General features: G+C 48.4%; 1 protein-coding gene across 1 annotated transcript in view; it reads left to right on the top strand.

Annotated features, from left to right (window-relative positions):
• The first annotated feature begins 2176 nt into the window (after window positions 1-2176).
• TUBB3 (tubulin beta 3 class III) overlaps window positions 2177-25410 on the top strand; it is a 53853-nt gene continuing 30619 nt past the window's right edge. The window contains exon 1 of the mRNA XM_029608344.1: window positions 2177-2255. Coding sequence (XP_029464204.1) covers window positions 2199-2255 — 57 coding nt within the window. The 5' untranslated portion in view covers window positions 2177-2198. The remainder of the gene's footprint in view (window positions 2256-25410) is intronic.

Genomic DNA, 25410 nt, shown 5'->3' with positions numbered 1-25410 from the left:
TCCAGTCTGTCTGTCTGTCTGTGTGTTTCCTAGCGGTGCATCTAGTCAGATGCTTCAGAACAGGGGTTTTGGGGTGTACTGCAATGCACTATCCCTGATTTGAAAATGGAACATCACTGTCCTAGAATTATTTCATCTGTACAGCTCTTAGCAATTTGGAGTGAGAGCCCAACAAATAAAAAAAATATCATTCAGGTGTGATAATATTTATTTATTTCAGCATGTTTATATGAGCAATTGTTTCATGTGGCTGGCTGAGATAATGAATGGACAGTCCTGCGTGTCCTATGACAAGCTCTCTAAGAGGAACTGGTGCTGTACTGTGTATGGTTAATCAGGGCTCAGCAAACTCCAGGTATGCAGATGATAACATTGATTCTTTCCTGTGGTCCTATTTCAGGGTATTGGCACCTGGAGCAAACAAAGAAAGATTAACTGTGCTAAGAAGCCTTGAATGACCTGGGTGATCTTTAGGCAACAACAACATCTGCAGATGGGGCTAGTCCAGAAGGGATTCTCTATGCAGATGGTTCTCTAGGGGGATTATAACCAGCAGAACTTGGGAATAAAGCATCTTCAGACAGCTTGGTAGTAAGGAAGCTTGTGGAATTGGGGGGCAAAAGTGCTGGTCATTGTGAGATAGTTGAAGTCTAATCACACTAAACATTATAGTGATGCTTTGCCATGTGTCACCAGCACCATTCAGAGTATCTCTCCACATAGGTGAGAGCTACTCAACTCATTTAAGTAAGATGGCATCCAGGCCATGCAAGCCTTCTAGCACATGTCTTCCAGGGCATTTATATTCAGTGGATGATCCACAGATCTGTTTGTAAAGGGAGCAATCATTTTGCTTAATTTTGCAGGTACAGCCTGTCTGATTCATTCAGTCTGGATAAATGGGCACATCACTATGAGGTAATGCAAAAGAACACATCAGACAGCACTGAGGCTTTGCATTGACAGCTGCTTATGCTGTGGTTTGGCAGAAGAGGAATATCGTGGGACCAGCTGATACCAACAGTAATGCAGTATGCTAAATACCAAGGCTAAGTTGATCTCTGATTGGAGGTTCAGGCTGCTCTCTAATGATAGAAGGTCTGGGCTGCTTTCTGATAAAACAGGGTCAAACTGGGCTGCTCGCTAGTGATGGCAGAGTCATATTTGGCAGAGGAGAAAAGGGTGTAGGATTGGGGCAGAAAGCTTAGGAAAGGGATTAGGATAGGAATGGGGCAAGAAGCATAGGGACAGGATTGGAAGGAACTCATGGGAAGGATGGGTATAGGATTGGAGCAAGGGCTGGGACACAAATGGAACTGAGACAGAGTGCACAGATGGATGGATGAATGTAGGATTGGAGCAGGGACACAGGGACACAGGGACACATAGGATTAAGGCAGGAGCACAGGGAGGAATGGGGTAGGATTGAGATAAGATTGGGGCAGGAGCATGGTACACAGGAAGGGATGGGTAGGAATGGGATAGGACTGTGATAGAATTGGTTCAGGAAAGGGATGGGGTATGATTTGAGCAGAGTGCAGAGGGCATGCATGGGGTAGAAATGGGATAGGATGGGTAAAATTGGGTCAGGGAAGGAATGAGGTAGGTATGGTTGGGGCAGGGTGCATACATTGGGAAGGGGTAGGATTGAGTTAAGATTAGAGTAGAATTTGGTCAGGGGAATTGGGGTGGGTAGGATTGGGGCATGAGCACAGAGGAAGTATGTTGCAGAACTGGGATAGGATTGAGTTAGGGTGCACAGGGCAGGGATGGGGTAGGAATGGGACAGGATCGGGGTAGAATTGGGGCAGGGAAGAAATGGGGTGGGGTGAGTAGAAGTGGGGCAGGAGCACCGAGGAAGAGATAGGATTGGAACAGGGTGCACACGGCAGGGATGCTGTAGAATTGGATCGGGGAGAAGGTCAGGGCTGGGGGTGGCGCTGCGCGGGCAGGGAAGGCGCGCTCATCTGACAGGCGCGTGGCTGCAGAGGGTGGGGGAGGGGGCGCGTGCCCTGCCCAGGCTGGTGCTGATGCTGCAGCCCTGCCGCAGTAAATTCCCAGGGCGCCTCCTGATTGGCGGAAGCGGCGCTGCTCTCCGGTGACGTCAGCGGCTGCCGGGCAGTGCGGGAGGCGCTATAAAAGGCCGGAGCCGGGGCTGGAGCTCGCGACCCGCCCGCAGCATCCCCTCCGCAGGCAGCATGAGAGAGATCGTGCACATCCAGGCCGGCCAGTGCGGCAATCAGATCGGAGCCAAGGTGAGGGGCGAGGCCGGGGAGGGGGCGCATTTCTGAAAGGCTCTGGGGGGGCACTGGTCGGTGCTACTGGTGGGCTCGTTCCGTCATGGTTGGTAGCTGGAGAATTCGCCCAATACTTGTTTGCATGGAGCAAATGCAAAGCTCTGCTTCTGGAGGGAGCGTAGGTCTACCCCCGGCCGCCAGCCTCAGAGCCCCCTTTGTCCTCAGAGGGGGTTAGGATCAGAAGCAGAGGAAGAGCTGAGGCCGCTCTTTGCTGCAGTGCTGCTAATGCAGGCTGAGCCACACCCAAGACTGCAGCGCTGGAAAGGAACAAAGGCAAGAGCTGAGCCCAGAGCCTGGTCCACCTCCCACCCAGCCCAGTGCCTGCAAGAACATCCCAGGGTCCCAGTTTCTGGTCACCTCCCTGTCTGTCAGCCGGGTACACACATGCAGCTCTTCTGGGTCCTAGATCCTTTTCAACTGCTATTCCAAATATTGTTACCATCTATTTGCTACTAAATAAGTAGAACTTATGAGCTGGATTTAGGAATGCCAGATCGCAAATTTCTAATGCAGTTTTGAGGGATGGGAAGAGCGCATTGTATCTTGCTCTCTCATCTGTGTAACTTTGGCTTCCTTTACCAGAAATGAGCAATGACAGAATGTAGGAATGCGCAGTTTCGAATTATTTCCTCCTCCTTTCCTTGTCTTGCATATAACCCTTCTCTCCCTCCCCTCCAAAACTAATAAGAATAATAATGCAAATGTGATTTCTCTTTGTCCTTTGAACCTCCTTCACAATTAAAGGCAAGGCTGGAATGGATGCCAGGTCCGGACTGAACTTAAGATTTATCAGCTTAGCTCATCGGGATCAGGTTTCCCTTGTGCTGGCCGGTTGAAGGTAGCAAGATCTTTTTCTTCTTCAGAAGTCAGTGACTTCTTTTCCAGGGTTCTGGGAAACAATGCTGACTTCATCCATGCGGGCTGCTCTGCTCCTGACTTACATATTGCACCAAAGGACACAAAGGTTTTTTTTTATGAGGGGTGGGGTCTTCAATACCCTGAGGAAAGGGAGGGGACAAGGATTCAGTGACAAAGACTCAGCCTAATTATCCAGTCTGGAGCCTGTCAGCTAGAAGCAGCCTCCCGTGCTCCCCGGGGAACTTTTAGCAGTCCACCCTGTAAGGAGGATTTGGACAGGAAAGGACAGGCCACTGATTCCTACCCATGGCTCCGGGCTGAAAGAGGGAGAGAAAGCTCCAGTTGTGAAAGCAAGGCACACCATGGCCAGGCTGAAGATGCTGTTCCCAAGACAGTATTATCTCACTAGGAGAGGTTATTATATCGGTGTCTTCCTGCATGCTTTTCTAAATTACTTCCCACCTGCAGCTCTTTAATTACAGAGGCAAGGCGAGAAGGAATCTCGGGAGGGAGCAGAGCAAAGCGAGGTCCCGGGAGGATGCTGAAGGGCTCTTAAGATGTCTCAGAGCTCTCTCGAGCTGTGACCTTGTTCCGAAAACTCTTGCTACCTTCTGGGGCAGAATTCCCAGTAAACACAAAGAACCTTTCTGACAAGCAAAAGTCAGTTTGCAGTGAAGTTTTCAGAGAAATACATTAACACGTTATTACTTTTGTTTTTTTAAAAGCACCACAGAAATAACCTTTTGGCCAATTCAGGCTTTCTACAGCCCTCTTCTCTTGTTATGAAATATCTCCCAAAGGAGACAGAATTGTTTATTTCCTTTAAAAGAAAGTCCTTCCAAGGACTGTTGCAAACTTTGGGAGCCATCACGAAGCCTTTCTGTTTGCTACGAAGCAATCGACTCACATCACACATCATCCTAACTTCCCTTTGTGTTAGAAAGTAGAATGCAACTTCTTACAAGCTATTGCCAATGGGGTTTATTTTTTTTTCAGCTCTTCAGGTTTAATTACTCTTTACTTCTGAAATGTGCAAGTTTTAGATATGAGTGGCATAGTCTTCTAAGATCAATGTCTTTCAAGAAATGCCTCAGTATGAGGGCCGGTCCCTGAACCTCCCCTGCTCAGTGTGTGAGGGCTGGTGTATTCATCTCTTCTCTCTTTCAGAGGTGGTCACTGAAACCTTTTCCGGTGTTACATAATAAATAATGGCAGAAAGGTGGGATCAGGCTGGGAATATCTCTGAGACAGCTGCACCCACATCTCCACCACAGAAGGTCAGGAATGATTGACAGGAGCACGGGATGCATTTCTGATGAGATTCGGATGGGGAGGAGTAAAGAGAGAAGATGAGGATGAGGAACAAAGGGGAAGGGAAGGAAATCCTGAGTAAGAGCATCTGAATGGACTTTCATTTCAGTTCTCAAAGAAAATCTTCTATTGCACATAAAGCTAAACAAAATCAAGCAGTTTCTCGAGTCAAGCAGGACCTTGGTAGGTTTTAGAGAAGAAATGTAAAGAAAAAAAATGAGCAAAAAGTGGGTGAGAATAATCCAAGTGAACTGGAAGCAAGGGAAACTGACTTGTATAATTTTTCAAATGGTGTTAGGGTTTGTGGGTATGTGGGCCCTGGGCCGAGGTGATAGATGGTACCGCCCATGGGGAGGAGCCCCTTTAGCCTCACCGTTGGGAGGCGAGGTCTCAGCTGTTGGGTGTGAAGAACAGCAGGTACTGGAGAGGGAGCAGAGAGAGAGAGCAACACTGCCCGTAGAGCAGGGAGTGTAGCAGGAAAGTCACACAGACACAGGGGTGCCACGGGGTCTGTGAAGTGGGATATACCCAAAAGAGGATTCCTCTTTAGAGATGATACGGCAATGGTCCAGAGAGCGGGGTACGCCGAAGAGGGTTCCTCAGTAGAGATGATATGGCAGTGGTCCACAGAGTGGGGTACTCACAGTAGAAGTAGCGATGGTTCCAGAGGAAGCCCCAGGGAACGGGGCAGGCAGCGGTCCTAGGCACAAGGCCCTCCAAGGAGCGGATAGCCAGAGATGAGGAAAGGGCCCCCAAGGAGTGGGTACCCAGGACATCTCACGCCGTGGAAGCAGGAGCTGGAACGGGAAGTCCGTAGTGAGCGAAGCTGATTCAGCAATGAGGGAACTCGCTACCAAGTCATAACAGGGCCAGCTGGCTTGAGTCCATGAAGAATGAAGGAAGGCCCGGGAACCAGCGATAGCTGGCGGAGGCCACAAGTCTACCCAGTGGAGTCAGTGCAGTGAGGCAAGAGGTGAGCAATAGCGGTCACAGCCGTCTGTGACCAACGGGCGTAACAGTATCCCCCTTCTTAGGGCCCTGCCCTGGGGGATTGGGCTTTCTTGGGTGAGAAGCATGGAACTGCTTGATCAGTTCTTTGTCAAGGATATTGACTGCAGGCTCCCAGCTGTTCTCTTCTGGACCAAATCCTTCCCAAGAGATCAAATATTCCCATCACTTCCCGCGCTTCCTCACGGCCAGGATGTCCTGTACTTGATATGTAATGTCCTCCTCTGACACCAGAGGTTGGGGTTCAGGTGGTTTCTTGGAGAACTTGGACAAGATGAGAGGCTTTAATAGTGAGATGTGGAAGACATTATGAATCTTGAGTGATGTAGGTAGGCGAAGACCGAAAGTGACCAGGCCCAGACGGCCTGGTCACTTTCGCCCCCTTCGCTCCCGATGTATCTGGGAGCGAAGGGGGCTGAAGGCAGTTTCAAGCGAATAAAGCGAGTGCTGAGCCACACCTTGTCTCCAGGGTTAAACTGTGGAGCTGTCCAATGACAGGCATCGTAGAACTTCTTTGACGTCTGGGCGGGTCACTGTAGAAGTTGTTTGGTGTGCTCCCAAAGTTGATGTAATTCTTGTGCAGAAACCTGCACCGCTGGAGAAGACACAGACAGAAGTAGTGGAAGAGGAGGCAGAGGCTGGTGTCTGTATACTATTTGAAAGGGTGATGACCCGGTAGATGCAGACTGGTGGGAGTTTAAGGCGAACTCAGCCCAGGGTAGTAAGTCGGACCAGACATTCTGCCGAGTGTTCACATACGCCCGATGAAATTGTTTCAGGGTTCTGTTCGTCCACTCTGTCTGCCCATTGGCCTGCAGGTGATAGACTGATGTGAGGTCCAAGGCAATATTGAACTTTTTACATAGTGACCTCCAAAACCTTGCCATAAATTGAATACCTTGATCAGAGAGTATATGTCTCGGGAGTCCGTGAAGGCGAAAGATGTGGCGAATGAATGATTTTGCTAATTCCGGGGCTAAAGGAAGACCAGGTAATGCCACAAAGTGAATTTATATCACGACGAGTGTCACTTAGTCCACAGGTGTCTTCCAATATATTTATTATAATATCTTCATAATATTTACAATGAGCGGCAACTCCGTTCTTTGTGTTGTGAATTACAGCATATTAGGTCCCCCAACACAGACCCGCGTTTCGCCGTGGCTGCTTCGGGAGGGACGTAAATTTCACACAATATCTGTTAATAAATATAAAACAAGGACTAAGTGCATAAGGCCAGCTAACCGACAACAAGTTGGTAAATTCAAAGTATACACATGCCTGTATAAATCTGAAACATCATTTAACAAAGAGCACAAGGTAAAATGGAGTGTTGGGGCTTTAAAGTTGTCGTTATGAATCGTTCTGATTATCAGGCAGAAGTGCTATGACAACTTAATGACACTTCCTTTTACTGCCCATTGTTGATGGATCCTACAGAAGAATTACGGGGTATTATTGAAGAGTTGGTAAAGATTGCTTTGGATCAAAAATTTATCACTACACGTGAGTCTAAATTTTTGGTTGCATAATTTCCTCTCATTCTGGTTTTTTACATCCTTCCCAAAATACATAAGGACTTGCGACATCCTCCAGGACGCCCCATTGTTTCTGGCATGGGGTCTATCCTGGAACCGCTGTCTAAATTTGTGGACATTTTTTTAAATCCTTTCGTGTCCAAAAGTAAATCTTATGTGCGTGACTCTACCCATTTTATTGAGATTTTGGAGGGTCTTTCTGTTCCACCAATACCATTTTTCTTTGTAACTTTGGATATAGTATCCTTGTATTCGAATATACCACAACCAGAGGCATTGAGGGTTGTGGCAGACACCTTGAAATTGAGACCTGATCCTGTTCGCGTTCCAACACAATTTTTTATGCAACTGACGGAAATTGCATTAACACGGAATTATTTTTGTTTTGACAATAAATTTTACCAACAAATTAAAGGCACGGCCATGGCGGCAACTATGGCTCCAAGTTTGGCATGCCTATATGTATCCGATTTTGAGACAACCTTTGTTTATCCCTCAGAATGGTCCCAGTTTATTTATTTGTGGCTACGTTACATCGATCATGTCTTTTTAATTTGGTTAGGTATGGATGTTCAATTCTTTATGTTTATGGATTGGCTCAATAATTGTAATACACATTTAGGGGCGGATTTTAAGACCCCTGCGCGCGCTGGCGTGCCTATTTGCATAGGCCGCCGGCGCGCGTAAAGCCCCGGGACGCGCGTAAGTCCCGGGGCTTTCGAAATGGGGAGGGAGGGGGCGTGCCGGGGCGTGGCGCCGGCCCGGGGGCGTGGTAGAGGCCTCCGGACCACGCCCCAGGGACCGGAGGACGGAGCGGGGCTGCCGGTGATGCGCGCAAAGTTAAGGGGGGGGTTTAGATAGGGCCGGGGGGGTGGGTTAGGTAGGGGAAAGGAGGGGAAGGTGGGGGGAGGGCGAAGAAAAGTTCCCTCCGAGGCCGCTCCGAAATCGGAGTGGCCTCGGAGGGAACAGGCAGGCTGCGCTGGGCTCGGCGCGCACAGGTTGCACAAATGTGCACCCCCTTGCGCGCGCAGACCCCGGATTTTATAAGATATGCGCGGCTACGCGCGTATCTTATAAAATCTGGTGTGCTTTTGTTTGCGCCGGTGGCGTGAACAAAAGTACCGGCGCGCGTATTGTTTTAAAATCCGCCCCTTACAATTTAATTTTGACATTAATCCTACACAAATTTCATTCTTAGATGTAGTTGTTAGATGTAGTGAAAATGCATTCTGTACCACGATCTTTAGAAAAAAGACTGACCGGAATACATTGTTGAATTTTGACAGCTGCCATCCAAAACTATTAAAACACAATGTACCTATGGGTCAATTCCTTAGGTTGCGGCGGCTTTGTACTTTGAAAACAGAGTTTATACACAAAGCTAAGCAGATAGTACAGCAGTTTAGGGAAAGAGGGTACCCTTATAAAGTGATCAGAAAAGCCTTTAAATGTGCTTTGAATGTTAATAGGGATTTGTTATTTTTAACCCATACTACTTCTACTGCTATTGTAACTAATTGTATTTTGCCCTTTTCCATCTTTAGTAAATCAGTAACGGACATCTTCCGGAAACATTGGAATGCCCTTGCTTAAAGATATGTTGATTCATTCAGATTTTGACTATCAAAGCCCTGATCGGATGTCCGGGGGTTTACATGAATCATGTGGGCAATGCACGGTCTGTACACATACTGATTCGATGTCTAGCTTTTTTCATACTTGGCAAAATAAAACTTATCAACTGAGAGGGAAATCTAATTGTACCACCCAAGGAGTAATTTATGTCATCCGATGTCCCTGTTTAAAATTATACATCGGTAAGACATCATGCATGGTGAAGACTAGGATTATGGAGCATTGCTCCAATATAAAACATTCTCGTGAGAATACTCCATTGGTGGATCATTGGATACAGCATTCACATTCAATTACAGATTTGTGTTTCTCTTTGTTCTGGAAGTGGTGGCTAATCTGTCGCGTGGTGGGGATCATTCTGAGTTTTTGTTACGTAAAGAGCAGAGATACATATACACATTGGATACTATCTCCCCTCGGGGACTGAACAAAGAAATAGAATGGCATTTATTTACCTAAGTTACACAGGTCCTTCATTCTGATTGGTTCGGGGATTTCTGGTCTTTGATTGGTGGAACAGTTTGGCGCCTTTTTCGACAGCTTTAAAGCCCCAACACTCCATTTTACCTTGCACTCTTTGTTAAATGATGTTTCAGATTTATACAGGTATATGTATACTTTGAATTTACCAACTTGTTGTCGGTTAGCTGGCCTTATGCACTTAGTCCTTGTTTTATATTTATTAACAGATATTGTGTGAAATTTACATCCCTCCCGAAGCAGCCACGGCGAAACGCGGGTCAGTGTCGGGGGACCTAATATGCTGTAATTCACAACACAAAGAACGGAGTTGCCACTCATTGTAAATATTATGAAGATATTATAATAAATATATTGGAAGACACCTGTGGACTAAGTGACACTTATTCTGCACTCGTCGTGATATAAATATACTTTGGCAGAGTGCAGCCTTGCTAATTTGTTCCTTTGGAATGCCACAAAGTGAGCCATCTTCGAAAATCGGTCCACAGTAACCCAAATGGTGTTGTTGCCACTGGAAGGAGGTAAGTCCACAATAAAATCTGTGGCTATGTGTGTCCACGGCTCACTAGGTGCAGGAAGAGATTGTAGGAGACCCCAAGAACGGCCCATTGGCAGCTTCTGACAAGTGCAAGTGGGACATGATTCCACATACGCTTGAGCGTCTTTCTTCGTGGTTGGCCACCAATAGAATCTCTGGAGTGTGGAAAGAGTTCTAGCTTGTCCGGGGTGGCCTGCCAGCAAGGAATCATGCGCCCAATGGAGGATTTTTCTTCGAAGTGGTCGGGGAATCACAGTCTTCCCAGATGGCACTGAGTGTGGTGGAGAGGAGAACTTTTGTTGGATTAATGATGTGCCGTGGAATATTCAGAACATCTTCTGTGGTGAAAGAGCAAGAGAGTGCATTGGCTCGAGCGTTCTTATTAGTTGGCCGTTATTGTAGTAGGAAATTGAACCGAGTAAAAAAGAGAAACCAACAGGCCTGTCTGTGATTAAGGTGTTGAGCATGGTGCACATACTCGAGGTTCTTGTGGTCAGTATATACTGTGATCTGGTGCTGCGCTCCCTCGAGCCAGGGACACCACTCCTCGAAGGCCAGTTTAATCACCAGTAATTCTTTGTCCACGATTCCATAATTACGCTCAGCCGGGGAGAAGCATCGGGAGTGAAAAGAGCACAGGTGCAAAGTGTGATTGGCTGAATGCTGGCTGAGTACTGCTCCAACACTGACATCTGAAGTGTCTACTTTGACGATGAAGGGTTGTCGGGGGTCAGGATGATGCAAGCATGGTTTTCATAGGAACGCCTCCTTGAGCTCCTGGAAGGTGGTCATGGCCTAGGGTGACCACTAAGAGGGATTGGCTCCCTTACGAGTCATGGCTGTGAGTGAGGCAGTCAGTGTTGAATAATGATGGATGAATGATCTGTAATAGTTCGTAAAACCAAGAAATCTTCGGAGCGCTTTAAGGCCCATTGGATGAGGCCAATTGCGAATACTCTTGGTCTTCTGTGGATCCATCTGGAAACCCTGGCTCGAGACCACATAGCCTAGAAAAGGGACAGTCTCCTGGTCGAAAGAACATTTCTCCATCTTGGCGTATAACTGATTGTCCCTTAGGCTTTGCAGGATGTTGGCGACATCCTGGTGATGGCTCTGAAGGTCTTGTGAAAATACCAGGATGTCATCCAGGTAGACCATGACGCAACTGTAGAGCATGTCTCTGAAGATCTCATTCATCATATTCTGAAACACCGCTAGAGCATTGCAGAGGCCAAACGGCATTACCAGGTATTCAAAATGACGGTCGCGGCTGTTAAATGCGGTTTTCCATTCGTCACCCTGGTGTATCCTAACCTAATTGTAAGCTCCCCTGAGATCCAATTTGGTAAATATCTTGGCCCCCTGGAGTCTGTCAAAAAGTTCAGAGATTAATGGCAAGGGGATAGCGATCCTTCTGGTAATATTGTTTAAGCCACAGTAATCTATGCACGGCCGGAGGGAGCCGTTCTTTTTCCCCACAAAAAAAGAATCCTGCTCCAGCGGGAGATTTGGAAGGCCGAATGAAGCCTTTTGCCAAATTTTCTTGTATATATTCAGACATGGCCTTTGTCTCTGTTAGTGAAAGTGGGTAGACCCTTCCTCGAGGAGGCTCGGTGTTAGGCAATAAGTTTATAGCACAATCAAATGAGCGGTGAGGAAGCAGGGTATCCACAGCTTTCTTCAAAAATACATCCGCGAAGGAGGAGTACTGCAGCGGAAGACCCAGAAGGGATGTCATAGTAGTTAGGCAAGGTATCGGGGACATGACCTCCAAGCACTTTTTATGGCAGGAGTTGCCCCATTGGGACAATTGCGGGGTGTGTAGTTTTAAGCTCGGCAGTCCATGGACCACAGGGTGTATAGCCTTGTCCAGTACCAGAAAGAAAATGGTCTTCATGTGTAGAGATCCAGTGTGGAGTCGGATGGGGACCGTGGAGAAAGTCACTTCGGCTGGTAATGGTTCGCCATGAATGGAGGAGAGCAGTAATGGCATTGGCGTATGGACAGTGGGAATCTGAAGGTGTTCCACAAGTTGTCTTAGGATAAAATTTCCACCAGCCCCGGAGTCCAACAATGCCAGGGTGTGAAATTCCTGAGGGTCCGAATTAATTAAGACAGGCAGAGTTACAAAAGAACATAAGAACATGCCATACTGGGTCAGACCAAGGGTCCATCAAGCCCAGCATCCTGTTTCCAACAGTGGCCAATCCAGGCCATAAGATCCTGGCAAGTACCCAAAAACTAAGTCTATTCCATGCTACTGTTGCTAGTAATAGCAGTGGCTGATTTCTAAGTCAACTTAATTAATATTAGGTAATGGATTTCTCCTCCAAGAACTTATCCAATCCTTTTTATACACAGCTATACTAACTGCACTAACCACATCCTCTAGCAACAAATTCCAGAGTTTAATTGTGCGTTGAGTGAAAAAGAACTTTCTCCGATTAGTTTTAAATGTGCCACATGCTAACTTCATGGAGTGCCCCCTAGTCTTTCTATTATCCGAAAGTGTAAATAACCGATTCACATCTACCCGTTCTAGACCTCTCATGATTTTAAACACCTCTATCATATCCCCCCTCAGCCATTTCTTCTCCAAGCTGAAAAGTCCTAACCTCTTTAGTCTTTCCTCATAGGGGAGCTGTTCCATTCCCCTTATCATTTTGGTAGCCCTTCTCTGTACCTTTTCCATCGTAATTATATCTTTTTTGAGATGCGGCGACCAAAATTGTACACAGTATTCAAGGTGCGGTCTCACCATGGAACGATACAGAGGCATTATGACATTTTCAGTTTTATTCACCATTCCCTTTCTAATAATTCCCAACATTCTGTTTGCTTTTTTGACTGCCGCAGTACACTGAACCGATGATTTCAATGTGTTATCCACTATGAAGCCTAGATCTCTTTCTTGGGTAGTTGCACCTAATATGGAACCTAACATTGCGTAACTATGACAAGGGTTATTTTTCCCTATATGCATCACCTTACACTTATCCACATTAAATTTCATCTGCCATTTTGATGCCCAATTTTCCAGTCTCACAAGGTCTTCCTGCAATTTATCACAATCTGCTTGTGATTTAATTACTCTGAACAATTTTGTATCATCTGCAAATTTGATTACCTCACTCGTCGTATTTCTTTCCAGATCATTTATAAATATATTGAAAAGTAAAGGTCCCAATACAGATCCCTGAGGCAGGGAGGAGGAGGAGAGGGTGAGTTCAGGCCTAGGAGAAGTCCTCCGGCAGAACCTAGGCCTGGGAGTTTCCTGGACAGAGTGGGCAGGAGGGTACCGCATGACCCGGTTGACCACAATACATACAAAGACCAGATCTTTGACAGTGATGCTTTTCCTTTAAGGATAGATGACTACAGCCCATTTGCATCGGTTCCTCTTCCTCGGTGCTTTGTGTAGTAGCGGTCTGAGTGGACAACATCGGGTGAATGCATGGAGCACCTGAAGCCATCCTCTTGGATCCTCTGGCCTTGTGCGAAGCCTCACGAAGAGAGCGGTCAGTGCGACTGGCGAGGTCTATAAGAGAATCCAACGCCTCAGGGAGTTCTTGTGCTGCTTATTCGTTTTTAATACGCGGGCTCAGACCTTCGAGGAATATAGCACGCAGATAGCCCAGGTCCCAGTGAAATTCAGACAAGAGAGTCCTAAACTCGATGGCAAAATCGGTCGGAGATCTGGAACCTTGTTGCAGATGTAGATGTATGGCAATGGTCCGCAGAGCGGGGTACACTGGTGAGGATTCCTCAGTAGAGAAGATATGGCAGTGGTCCACAGAGTGGGGTACACCGAAGAGGGTTCCTCAGTAGAGATGATACGACAGTGGTTCACAGAGCGGGGTACTCACAGTAGAAGTAGCGATGGTTCCAGAGGAAGCCCCGAGGAACAGAGCAGGCAGCGGTCCTGGGCACAAGGCCCTCTGAGGAGCGGATAGCCAGAGAAGAGGAAAGAGCCCCCCCAGGAGCGGGTACCCGGGATGTCTTATGCCGAGGAAGCAGGAGCTGGAACGGGAAGTCCATAATGAGTGAAGCAAATTCATCAATGAGGAAACTCGCTGCCAAGTCATAGGCAGACAAGGCCAGCCAGCTTAAGAGTCCATGAAGAATGATGTCATCCAGGGGAGACACCCCCGAGGTTCCCGCCATGACGTGCATAAGACTTGCCCGAGAGCACACGCGCACACCTACGGAACTCCAAGGGCAAGATGGCAGTCGTCAGCTTCCATGCCATCCAGGAAGGCCCGGGAATGGGGGCAAGCAGGCCGGCAATAGCTGGCGGAGGCCGCAAGTCTACCCAATGGAGTCAGTGCAGTGAGGCAAGAGGTGAGCAACAGCGGTTGCAGCCATCTACGACCGATGTGTGTAACAAATGGGTTCTAGGCGTACAAAGAAATGAGCACTGGTTTCTTATGTTCTTAAATGAATCTTTCCCAAAGTCTGTAATTGAGCCACCAACTGCAGCCTGATCAGCCATGACTCCCTGAGCCCACGACAGAACCAGTCTGAAGCCGACCCAGCCCTGCTAGAAGTTTGAGCAGCTACGACCGAGACCCTGAGACCTGTCCCCTAAGTGCCTGAGGGACTTCTGTCCATGAGTGGGAAAAGCAGGGTAGATAGAGGTCTCCTAGATCTGCCCCCCCCCCCCCCCCCCACCAAATAAACCCAAAGCAATTTTCTCCAGTTCCCATATCTGGATGCAACTCATTCTCTTGTCCTCTGATTTATTCCAGGAGGATTCATGTGCAGAGAGGTCATTGTGTAGCCTACAAGTAACAGGGAAATATAGTTTATAGGAAGGTGCACAGTGGAAAAGAGCCATTCCTGACATAAAGCAAGAGAAGATGCAATTGGTGCATTAGAAATAGAAATTACTATTGCACTCCGAGAACAGTTTTGCTTTTTTTTTTTTTATCTTACTAGAAATTAATTTGATACAGATTCAGCAGGAAACTGAACTTGAACTAGAAAGAGATGCACATTTGGGCTGTTTTTAGGTTCTGAGACGCAGAGGGGGCAGTTCACCTGCAGGGTCCCAGCCTGAATGCTGCTTAAGGGCGGATCCCAGGGATGCTCCAACCGATCAGAATTAAATCACAAGGAGCCAAGAGGGAGGCCAGCTAGCAGGAAATCCAGTCCCTCTACCAAAAGATATGATTTGGTTTTGAAATATTATTTGTAGCAATGAGGTTTCCTCCCTATCTTTGGATAGCATCATGTCAGCAGCATAGCTATAAACAAAATACCCTTCTGCTTTATTGAGCACGTCTGCTCACCCTGTAGTTTCGAGGCGTCTTACGTCCCTCTTCTCTAGCCCCGGGACATGCATTTAGCTTCACTGTGCTTTGAAGGGTTAATGCTAGTGATGTGTTTCCAACCTTCTTATCAAGTGACGCTAATCTCAAGCAGTTTTAATTTGTTTTAATGAAAGGACTCTGGTCTTTTCTGCTCCGCCGTTTGGTTTCATAAAATAATCGAACCGGTGTTCCCAGAATCCCCCCCATCAGTGATCAAAGGGTTTCCCTTCCTTATTATCATGTGCTATATTCATTGTTTTATCTGCATTCATCCTGTGCAGGACTGCGTGAACCCTGTCAGCACAATATAAAGCTAAAACAATTTCAGCAGCAGCAGTGGGAGTAGATCTCCTGTTTCAGCACCATGGCCAGTTCCCCGTCATCTCTCTCCCCAGCTTCCCAGGGCGCCTGTGCATTTTTCCCCTGTAGAAACAAAAGAGGGGAAAACCCTTTATTACATCTGATTCTATAAAGAGTGCCGACATAACCTTCTACACGGACTCCTATAACATTTTATTGTCTAAGTGTTAAAACACCCACTTTCTCTACGTGATGACAATGTCCTTTTGGAGATGAGAGCAGAGGCAGTGAAGAGGAGCACTACTCAAGTCAAACAGTGCAGCCTCTACAGCAGAAATCCTGTGGGGTCAGCCTTTAGGATTTATAAAGCCCAGAGAAGGGCTTCCCAAACCTGTCCTGGTGACCTCCCAGCCAGTCAGGTTTTCAGGATGCTTACAATGGATATGCATGAGATAAATTTGCATATTTTGGAGATCCAGCATATTCAGTTTTTATCTGGTGCACACACACTGTGGATATCCTGAAAATCTGACTGGCTGTAGGGTCACCAGGACAGGTTTGGGAAGGCCTGCCTTAGAGGAGAGGAGGGACAGGGGAATATGATAGAAGCATTCAAATATCTGTGAGATATACATAAGATGCAAAAGAATCAAGCATTTTCATTGAAAATAAAGTTCTTAAAATGGGGTAAAGTGAGGAGTAACATCAATCTACCTATCTCTATATAATATGCTTAGGATCTATCTGTTAGTAACTAGTGCAGTACACATCTGCATGGCAGCAAGTATTTGCACCCCACTAAGGTGCATGCCCATGTGGCTCCAGAATCCACACAGGCTACAACAGGGGTGGCCAATTCAAAAGCCACAAGCAGGCCAGATCTTCAGGGTATCCACAATGAATATGCATGAGATAGATTCACATGCACTGCCTCCATTGTTTGCAAATCTATCTCATGCATATTAATTGTGGATATCCTGAAAACCTGGCCTATTTGTGACTCTTGAGGATGGGAGTTGGCTAACCCTGGGCTAGAAGGAGACTCAAGCTTTGGCCTACATCCTGTGCAACCAAAAGACCAGATGATGGCATAGCCAGAGGACAGCAGCTGGTGCAGGTTAAGATCACCAAGTGGTAGCAGCACTGGCAGCCTGGATGGAAGGAGACTCCAGGTGGCAGGAGGAAAGCAATAGCAGTGCAGGGTGATCTGCAGGATGTGTTCTGCACTGCTCGAGGATGGGGGAAGAAGCAGTTCTGTGAGGAGCATGGCCTGACATGGGACAAAGGCTGGGGACAAGTAGGGGAGAGGGCAGGAACATCCTCTGGTGAATTTTACCCAGTATCTGCCAGTAAGGAAATATTTTCTCACAGTGATGGATGCATGGAGTAGGTGATGGAGACAAAACAGTTTCAGAAATCAAGAAAACATAAGAGAAGCACAGAGGAAGAAAGAGTGAAGCAGATATCGGGCAGGGTCTGTGGTCCCCCCCCCCCCCAAAAAAAAAATATAGAGAGAGCCTGCTCCCCTCTACCTCTCTCTTTATAGTCTGTATATAGTTTGTATTCCTTCTACCTCTGCATGCAAATTAACACCCATTCTCCCACCACAGGCCCTTTTCTATCTTCAGTTCTAGGTTGTACGTATTATCAAGTTCTCTGTAAAGCGTTTTTAAGCTCAGTTTGGGGCGGATTTTAAAAGGAGCGCGAATAGGCCTACTTTTGTTTGCGCTCAGGCGCAAACAAAAGTACGCTGGATTTTAGTAGATACGCGCGGAGCCACGCGTATCTACTAAAAAACCTGGATCGGCGCGCGCAAGGCTATGGATTTTGTATAGCCGGCGCGTGCCGAGCCGCGCAGCCTACCCCCATTCCCTCCGAGGCCGCTCCGAAATCGGAACGGCCTCGGAGGGAATCCTCTAACACCCTCCCCTCACCTTCCCCTCCCTTCCTCTACCTAACCCACCCGCCCGGCCCTGTCTATACCCCCCCCTTACCTTTGTTGGGGGATTTACGCCTCCCAGAGGGAGGCGTAAATCCCCGCACGCCAGCGGGCCTCCTGCGCGCCGGGCCGCGACCTGGGGGCAGGTACGGAGGGCGCGGCCACGCCCCCGGACCGCCCCGGGCCGTAGCCACGCCCCCGTACCCGCCCCCAAAACGCTGCCGACACGCCCCGAAAACGCTGCGACGACCGGGACCGCCCCCCGACACGCCCCCTCCGAAAACCCCGGGACTTACGCGAGTCCTGGGGCTCTGCGCGCGCTGGTAGGCCTATGTAAAATAGGCTTACCGGCGCGCAGGGCCCTGCTCGCGTAAATCCGCCCGGTTTTGGGCGGATTTACGCGAGCAGGGCTCTGAAAATCCGCCCCTTTATGTTTAATGTAAACCGATGTGATATTCCCAATGAACGTCGGTATATAAAACCGTTAAATAAAAATAAAAAATAAATAAAATAAAAAAAACTTCCAAGGGAAGGACCACCTAGCGCATTTCAAGTCACCAAGAGGCTTCCCCTCAGAATCTCCTGAATGGGGAAGGGGGAGGGTTGACAGTATGTCTGGCCCTTTGGATGATTTGAAATGCTGGGGATCCCAGGACTGTGGAAGGTAGAGTACCAGTAATAATATTTCTAGATTTCTCAGAAGTTGGCAACTCTGCCACACTCCTGGGAACCCTGCTTCCTGCCTTCCCCTTCCTCCACATCCTGAGGTGTGTGTGGTGCATATCATCCTCCCCCTCCCTTCACTCTCACATTATCCTTTCCTCCCTCACCCCTCCTCCACTTCATTTCTCTCATCCCTCTCATTCACTCCCTTGCCCAAACCCCTTGCCCTCCCCTCTTCCACTCCTTTCCCTTCACTTCATTCACCCTTCTCATTTACTCCCTTCTCCTACATTCCTCCCCCTCTACTCTCTTCCTTTATCTTACCTCTCATTCCCTCCTCTTCCCTCCCTCCTTTCATTTCACTCTCACTCACCCCTCTCATCCATTCCCCTCCTTCTCAGCCCCTCCCTCCCTCACTCTGGAAAAGTCTGGCTGACTTCATGGCACAGGTCTGGCTGGCTCTTCTATTGTCAGGGTCTGGGAAATGCTGCCAACCTTTCTGCCACTGACATGATTAAAAAAAAAAAAAAAAGAACAACTTCGTCTATGTGCCACATCTGGCTGGTGAAAGAAAAAGCAGGGTGGGCTGGGGATAACCCGCAGGCCATAGTTTGGGACCCCTGTATTCAGGACTTAAGTTTGTAGACAAAAATGAACTGTGACAGGGTGGGGGTAGGGTGGGGGTAGGGTGAGATGGGTGAGTGGGGCTAGGCCTAGGTATGACCTGTGCAGAGGGGCAATACCAAGGCAGGGTGTGAACTCTCTCTCTCATACACATACCCGAGCGCACTCTTCACATTCTTAATATGCTCGATGGATACTGGTAGCAAAGGATAGCTAGGGGTTAAGCACTGGTGGGAGCTGGGGATGGAGAATCACTGAGGTAAAGAAGGTTGAGAGAATGGGATTCTTTCTCTCTAACTTCCCTCCACTCTGGTGATCCTGATCTTCCATTCCCAGTCCCCGCCTTATAAATGCCCCACTAGCCCCCCCCCCCCCCCCACAGTGGTCCTAAAGCCCCTAAGTCTCACTCCCTTTCCCTGGTGCTCTTCTATCCCCTCCTCTCCCTGGAAAATTACCCATTCCAATTTTCCTCCTTTCCCTCCTCAAGGAGGGTACAAGCCTCCTCTTCAAACCAGAACCAGCTCACTCTCCTTAGGGGGAGTGATTAATTGCGTGCACTGTCTACAGTCCCCAGTCTCCTTGAAGAGTATGGGGCCTGGAATTTAAAAGCATAGACTGCTGTTTGCCTCCTGAGGGTGGAGGAAAAAGAGTAATGCCATATGCTCTTTTCACACACTTTTTTCTCTCTTGCTCCCCCTTCCATCTATTTCTATCCCATTTCCTCACTTCATTCACTCTCTCTTCACCCCCCTCCAATCACTTCACTCACAGATTGGCCTTCATAAGAACATAATAAGTTGCCATAATGGGTCAGACCGAGGGTCCATCAAGCTCAGCATCCTGTTTCCAACAGTAGCCAATCCAGGTTACAAGTACCTGGCAAGTACCCAAACATTAAGTATATTCCATGCTACTAATGCCGGTAATAGCAGTGGCTATTCTCTAAGTCAACTTGTTTAATAGCAGTTTATGGATTTCTCCTCCAGGAACGTACCCAAACCTTTTTTAAACCCAACTACACTAACTCCCCTAACCACATCCTCCAACAACAAATTCCAGAGCTTAATTGTGCTTTGAGTGAAAAATAATTTTCTCTGATTTGTTTTAAATGTGCTGCTTGCTAATTTCATGGAGTACCCCTTCTATTATCTGAAAGAGTAAATAACCAATTCACATTTATCTGTCCTATTTCTCTCATGATTTTATAGACCTCTATCATAACCCCCCTCAGCCGTCTCTTCTCCAAGCTGAACAGCCCTAACCTCTTTAGCCTTCCTCATAGGGGAGCCATTCCATCCCCTTTATCAGTTTGGTTGCCCTTCTTTGTACTTTCTCCAGTGCAACTATATCTTTGTTGAGATGCAGGGACCAGAACTCCACACAGTATTCAAGGTGCAGTCTCACCATGGAGCGATACAGAGGCATTATGACATTCTCCATTTTATTCACCATTCCCTTCCTATTAATTCCTAACATTCTGTTTGCTTTTGTTAGGACCCTCGGTCGCAGACAGCTGCGACCGCTATTACTCACTGCGTGTTTTACCTCTCTCTCTCCCTTTGGGAAACTCGTGGCTGTGGCCAGCCGCTTCTGTCACTCTATGCTCCGTTCCAGGACACTCTAGAGCGTCGAGGATGCCGCCGACCACATGTCTCCTCTGGGCCTCCCTAGGCGCACACGCGCGCTACATGGCCCCTCTTATGGACGCCAGGGCAGGAACCTCAGGGGTGTCTCCCTGTGATGACATCACCAACCCTGGACTCTTAAGCTCCATCGGGGCCGGGCCCTAATCGACTTGGCACAAGTTCCTTCCTTGCTGAATCCTACGGATCTCTCTACGGACGTCAGTTCCTGGTTCCGGTGCTTCCCGGCGTGAGAAACTCTTGGGTACCCGCTCCTTGGGGTCCCTGTTCCTGTCTCCGGCTATCCGCACCTCAGGGGGCCCTGTGCCTTGGACTCTGCCTTCCAGCTTCCCTGATTCTCGGGATTGGCCTGGAACCACTCTGCCTTGTGAAGACTCTATGTAAGTGTACCCTGCCCTGCGGGCCACTGCCTTCCTACTCTGCTTCGTGGGATCTACAGAGGTGTACCCTGCTCTGCGGGCTATTGCCTTCCTACCCTGCTTCGTGGAGACCATCGGAGGTGTACCCCGCCTGCAGGCCATTGCTTTTCTACTCTGCTTGTTGAGACCACCGGAGGTGTACCCCATCCTGCGGGCCATTGCCTCACCATTCTGCTTCGTGGAGATCTACAGAGGTGTACCTCGCTCCACGGGTCATTGCCTTCCTTTTGTGACTGTGTCACGCCCCCTGCTCTTTGGGGCAGCTCGTAGTGTATTGTGACTATGCCGAGCTTCCCCGCTCCTCGGAGTAGCTCTCTCTCTCTATCACTGCAAAATACCTCTGGGCTTCCCCACTCCTCTGTGCTGATGCTCTCTGTGGCCAGGGGCGGATTGCCCTATCGGGGGATCAGGCATCCCCCGGTGGGCCAGTCGTTCTAGTTATGTTGTCTGCGGAGCGCGGCTGTGACAAAGCCGTGCTCAGCAGACCACGTGATATCTCCTGGGCCGGCCTGGGCGGCGAATCCCTGTGCCGGTCGTCATCAGGAATCCGCCCCTGTCCGTGGCTCCGCCCCTGGGGACGCTTTCTCTCTGCACAACTCCTTACTTGCCTGCATCCCCGTGTCTTTTGGCCTGCCCTGCTCCTCACCACTAGGGGGACCTACTCTGACACTTTCTGGGCTGTGTCACTTGTTGCTGCTGACCTTGCCTCCTGACAGTGAGGCCCTGTGGGGCTCCTCCCGGTGGGCAGTACCATCTCTCACTGCAGGCCAAGGGTCCACTAACCCACGAGTTCTAACAGATTACAAAGTCCATGGACCCGGCAGAGGTCTCAGTGCTCCAGGCCATCCCTGTCCTGTAACAACGAATTTCTGAACAACAAACATTCTTGGAAAACTCTGGCAGCAGCCATAGATAACCTGAGTACTAGGTTGGACTCCGCCTCGATGCCTGCCAAACCTACTCCTGCTACTCACATGCCTATTTCCCGGCCTTCTGTGCCCTTGCTGGCACCCCCACATTTCTCAGGAGACCCTCTTATGTGCAGGGGTTTCCTGAATCAATGTAATATGCACCTTTGCTTACAACCAGCATACTTCCCAGATGTGATTACCAAGACGACATACATCTTGTCACTCCTGGACGGTAAGGCCTTGGCCTGGGTGTCATTGCTTTGGGAACGAGTGGACCCAGTTCTTCGAGACTTGCCTGGCTTCCTCGCCTTATTTCACTCCATCTTTGATGATCCTGGTCGAAGAACCATATCCGGGTCTTCCCTTCTTCATCTCCAACAAGGCGCTAGGTCTTTGCCTGACTACATCATTGAGTTCAGGACCCTCTCATCTGAACTGCACTGGAATTCGGACTGCCTACGTACTATCTTCCTCGAAGGTCTCAGCCCACAGATCAAGGACGAGCTGGCGGCCCGGGAAGTACCTGAATCCCTAGACTCCTTAATAGACCTTGCCGGTTGCATTGACCTCTGCCTTCGAGAATGTTCTCAAGAGGCAGGAGCGTCCAGAAGGTTGGCAGTGAGCTCATCCCGAATTCGATGTATGCACTCTCCCAAGCCCAATGTCACTTCAAGTAAAGAAGTGGAAGAGCCAATGCAGATGGGTCGAAGTAGGCTATCTCTGAAAGAAAGACACCGCCTCCAGCAATCAGGCCTCTGCTTGTATTGTGGCTAATCCGGACATGCTATTTCCTCATATTCTGTCTTCCGGGAAACTCCCAGGCCTAGGTTCAGCTGGAGGACTACTCCTAGGCCTGACCTCACCCTCTCCTCCACTAACCCTGCCAGTTTCCATCAAACTTGATGCACAAGAATTTCACACGCTGGCTTTAGTGGACTCTGGGGCCGGCGGGAATTTTATTCTGAGGCAACTTGTGGAACATCTTCAAATTCCCACCATCCACTCACCAGCGCCATTCATGGCGAACCTTTACCAGGCAAAGTTACTCACTCCACAGTTCCTATCCAACTCGGTACTGGCTCTCTACATGTGGAGACCATATCTTTTCTAGTTCTGGATAAAGCCATTCATCCTGTGGTGCTAGGACTACCATGGCTTAAGTTACATACTCTGCAGTTCGATTGGGTCACATTACAACTATCTCAATGGGGTTCTTGCCACGACAAATGTTTGGAGACCGTATCACCTGTACCTTGCCTAACCACTTCTGCTTCTCTTCCGGGCCTTCCGCCGCAGTATTCCTCGTAAGCAGACGTCTTCTCCAAAAAGGCGGCAGACACCCTACCCCCTCATCGCTCCTTTGACTGCGCAATAAATTTGCTACCCAACACAGAGCCTCCTCGGGGTAGGCTTGACTGAGACACAAGCCATGCTGGAATATATTCATGAAAATTTAGCCAAGGGCTTCATCTGGCCCTCCAAGTCTCCCGCTGGAGCAGGCGTTTTCTTCATGGGGAAGAAAGATGGCTCACTCTGCCCATGGCTATCGTGGCTTGAACGAGATCACTTTGAAGGATCGCTACCTTCTACCCTTAATTTCAGAACTCTTTGACAGACTTCAGGGGGCTAAGATCTTCATCAAATTGGACCTTAGAGGGGCCTACAACTTGGTCAGAATTCGCCAGGGCAAGGAATGGCAACTGCGTTTAATACGCATGACGAAACTTTGAATACCTCGTGATGCCTCTGTAACACTCCAGCAGTTTTTCAAAATATGATGAACGAGGTCTTCAGAGACATGCTGTACCATTGCGTCGTAGTATACTTGGATGAAATCTTGGTCTTTTCTCAAAACCTATGATATGATAGAGATGTTTAAAATTATGAGAGGTCTAGAACGGGTAGATGTGAATCGGTTATTTACTCTTTCGGATAATAGAAAGTCTAGGGGGCACTCCATGAAGTTAGCATGGGCACATTTAAAACTAATCGGAGAAAGTTCTTTTTTACTCAACGCACAATTAAACTGTGGAATTTGTTGCCAGAGGATGTGGTTAGTGCAGTTAGTATAGCTGTGTTTAAAAAAGGATTGGATAAGTTCTTGGAGGAGAAGTCCATTACCTGCTATTAAGTTCACTTAGAGAATAGCCACTGCCATTAGCAATGGTAACATGGAATGGACTTAGCTTTTGGGTACTTGCCAAGTTCTTATGGCCTGGATTGGCCACTTTTGGAAACAGGATGCTGGGCTTGATGGACCCTTGGTCTGACCCAGTATGGCATTTTCTTATGTTCTTATGTTCTTACTATTCTATGATAACCGCTCCACTCATGGCCATGACTCACAAGGGGCTAACCCATCTCAGTGGTCACCCGAGGCCATGAACGCCTTCTAGGACCTCAAGGCTGCCTTCCTCCAGGAGCCATGCCTGCGCCATCCAGACCCACAACGGCCCTTCATTGTCGAAGTCGACGCCTCTGATGTCGGCGTAGGAGCAGTACTCAGCCAGTATTCGGCCACTCACACCTTACACCCTTGCTCATTCTTCTTTTAGCGCTTTTCTCCAGTGGAATGTAATTATGCAATTGGGGATAAGGAGCTGTTGGCAATTAAATTGGCCTTTGAGGAGTGGTGCCCCTGGCTCAAGGGGGCGCAGGATCAGATTACAGTATTTATTGACCACAAGAACATAGAGTATTTGCACCAACCTCAATACCTAAATCATCGACAGGCCCATTGGGCCCTTTTTTTTACTCAATTTAATTTCCTATTATGATACCATCCAGCCAATAAAAACTGCCATGCAGATGCACTTTCGCGGTCCTTTGTCACAGAAGATGTTCCCGATGTTCCTTGGCACTTTATTGACCCAGCTAAGGTCCTCCTCTCCGCCACGTTCACTGTGCCACCTGGGAAATTGGTTGTTCCCCGACAACTTCGACAGAAGATGCTCCACTGGGCTCATGATTCCCTAACAGCAGGCCACCCGGGACAGGCTAGAACCCTTTCCACTCTCCAATGGTTCTATTAGTGGCCCACCATGAAGAAAGACACACAAGTCTACGTTGATTCTTGCCCTACATGCGCCCGTCATAAGCCCCTGGTGGGTAATCCTTGGGGTCTTTTACAACCACTTCCAGTGCCCAGTGAGCCATGGATGCACATAGCCACATATTTCATTGTGGACCTTCCTCCTTCATGTGGCAATAACACGATTTGGGTCACCATGGACCGTTTTTCGAAATGGCTCACTTTGTGGCATTACCTGGTCTTACTTCAGCCCTGGAGCTAGCCAGTTTGTTCATCCGCCACATCTTCTGCCTCCACAGCCTTCCCAGACACATTCTTTTGGAAATCCCTCTGCAAAATATCACATTGGATCTCACTTCGGCTTACCATCCCCAAGCCAATGGTCAGACGGAAAGAACAAACAGGACCTTGAAACAGTTCCTTCGACCTTATGTAAATTCATGGCAGAATGACTGGTCCGACCTTCTGCCGTGGGTGGAGTTTGCTCTGAATTCCCATCAGACTGCATCCACTGGATCTTCACCCTTTCACGTGGTTTATGGATGCCAGCCGCTGCCTCCTTTGCCACTCTCGTTTTCAGTACCATCCCCAGCGGCAGGAGTTGCATCGACTCTGAGACAACACTAAATAACTCCTTCAGCAAGCTGCCCAAAGATCCAAAATGTTCTATGACGCTCATCACCGGGAGGCTCCACAGTTTAATCCAGGAGACAAAGTGTGGCTCAGTACCCAGTTTATCCATCTTAAACTGCCTTCAGCCCAGTTCGCCCCCAGATACATTGGGCCTTTTCCCGTGCTTCGCCAACTGGGTCCAGTTATCTACAGTCTTCGCCTGCCTTCATCTCTCAAAATCCACAATGCTTCCATGTCACACTATTAAAACCTCTGGTACTGTCCAAC

The sequence above is a fragment of the Rhinatrema bivittatum genome, chromosome 7 (genome assembly GCF_901001135.1).
Source record: "Rhinatrema bivittatum chromosome 7, aRhiBiv1.1, whole genome shotgun sequence".
Taxonomy (NCBI): Eukaryota; Metazoa; Chordata; class Amphibia; order Gymnophiona; family Rhinatrematidae; genus Rhinatrema; species Rhinatrema bivittatum.
This window is presented reverse-complemented; position numbering and strand designations above follow the sequence as displayed.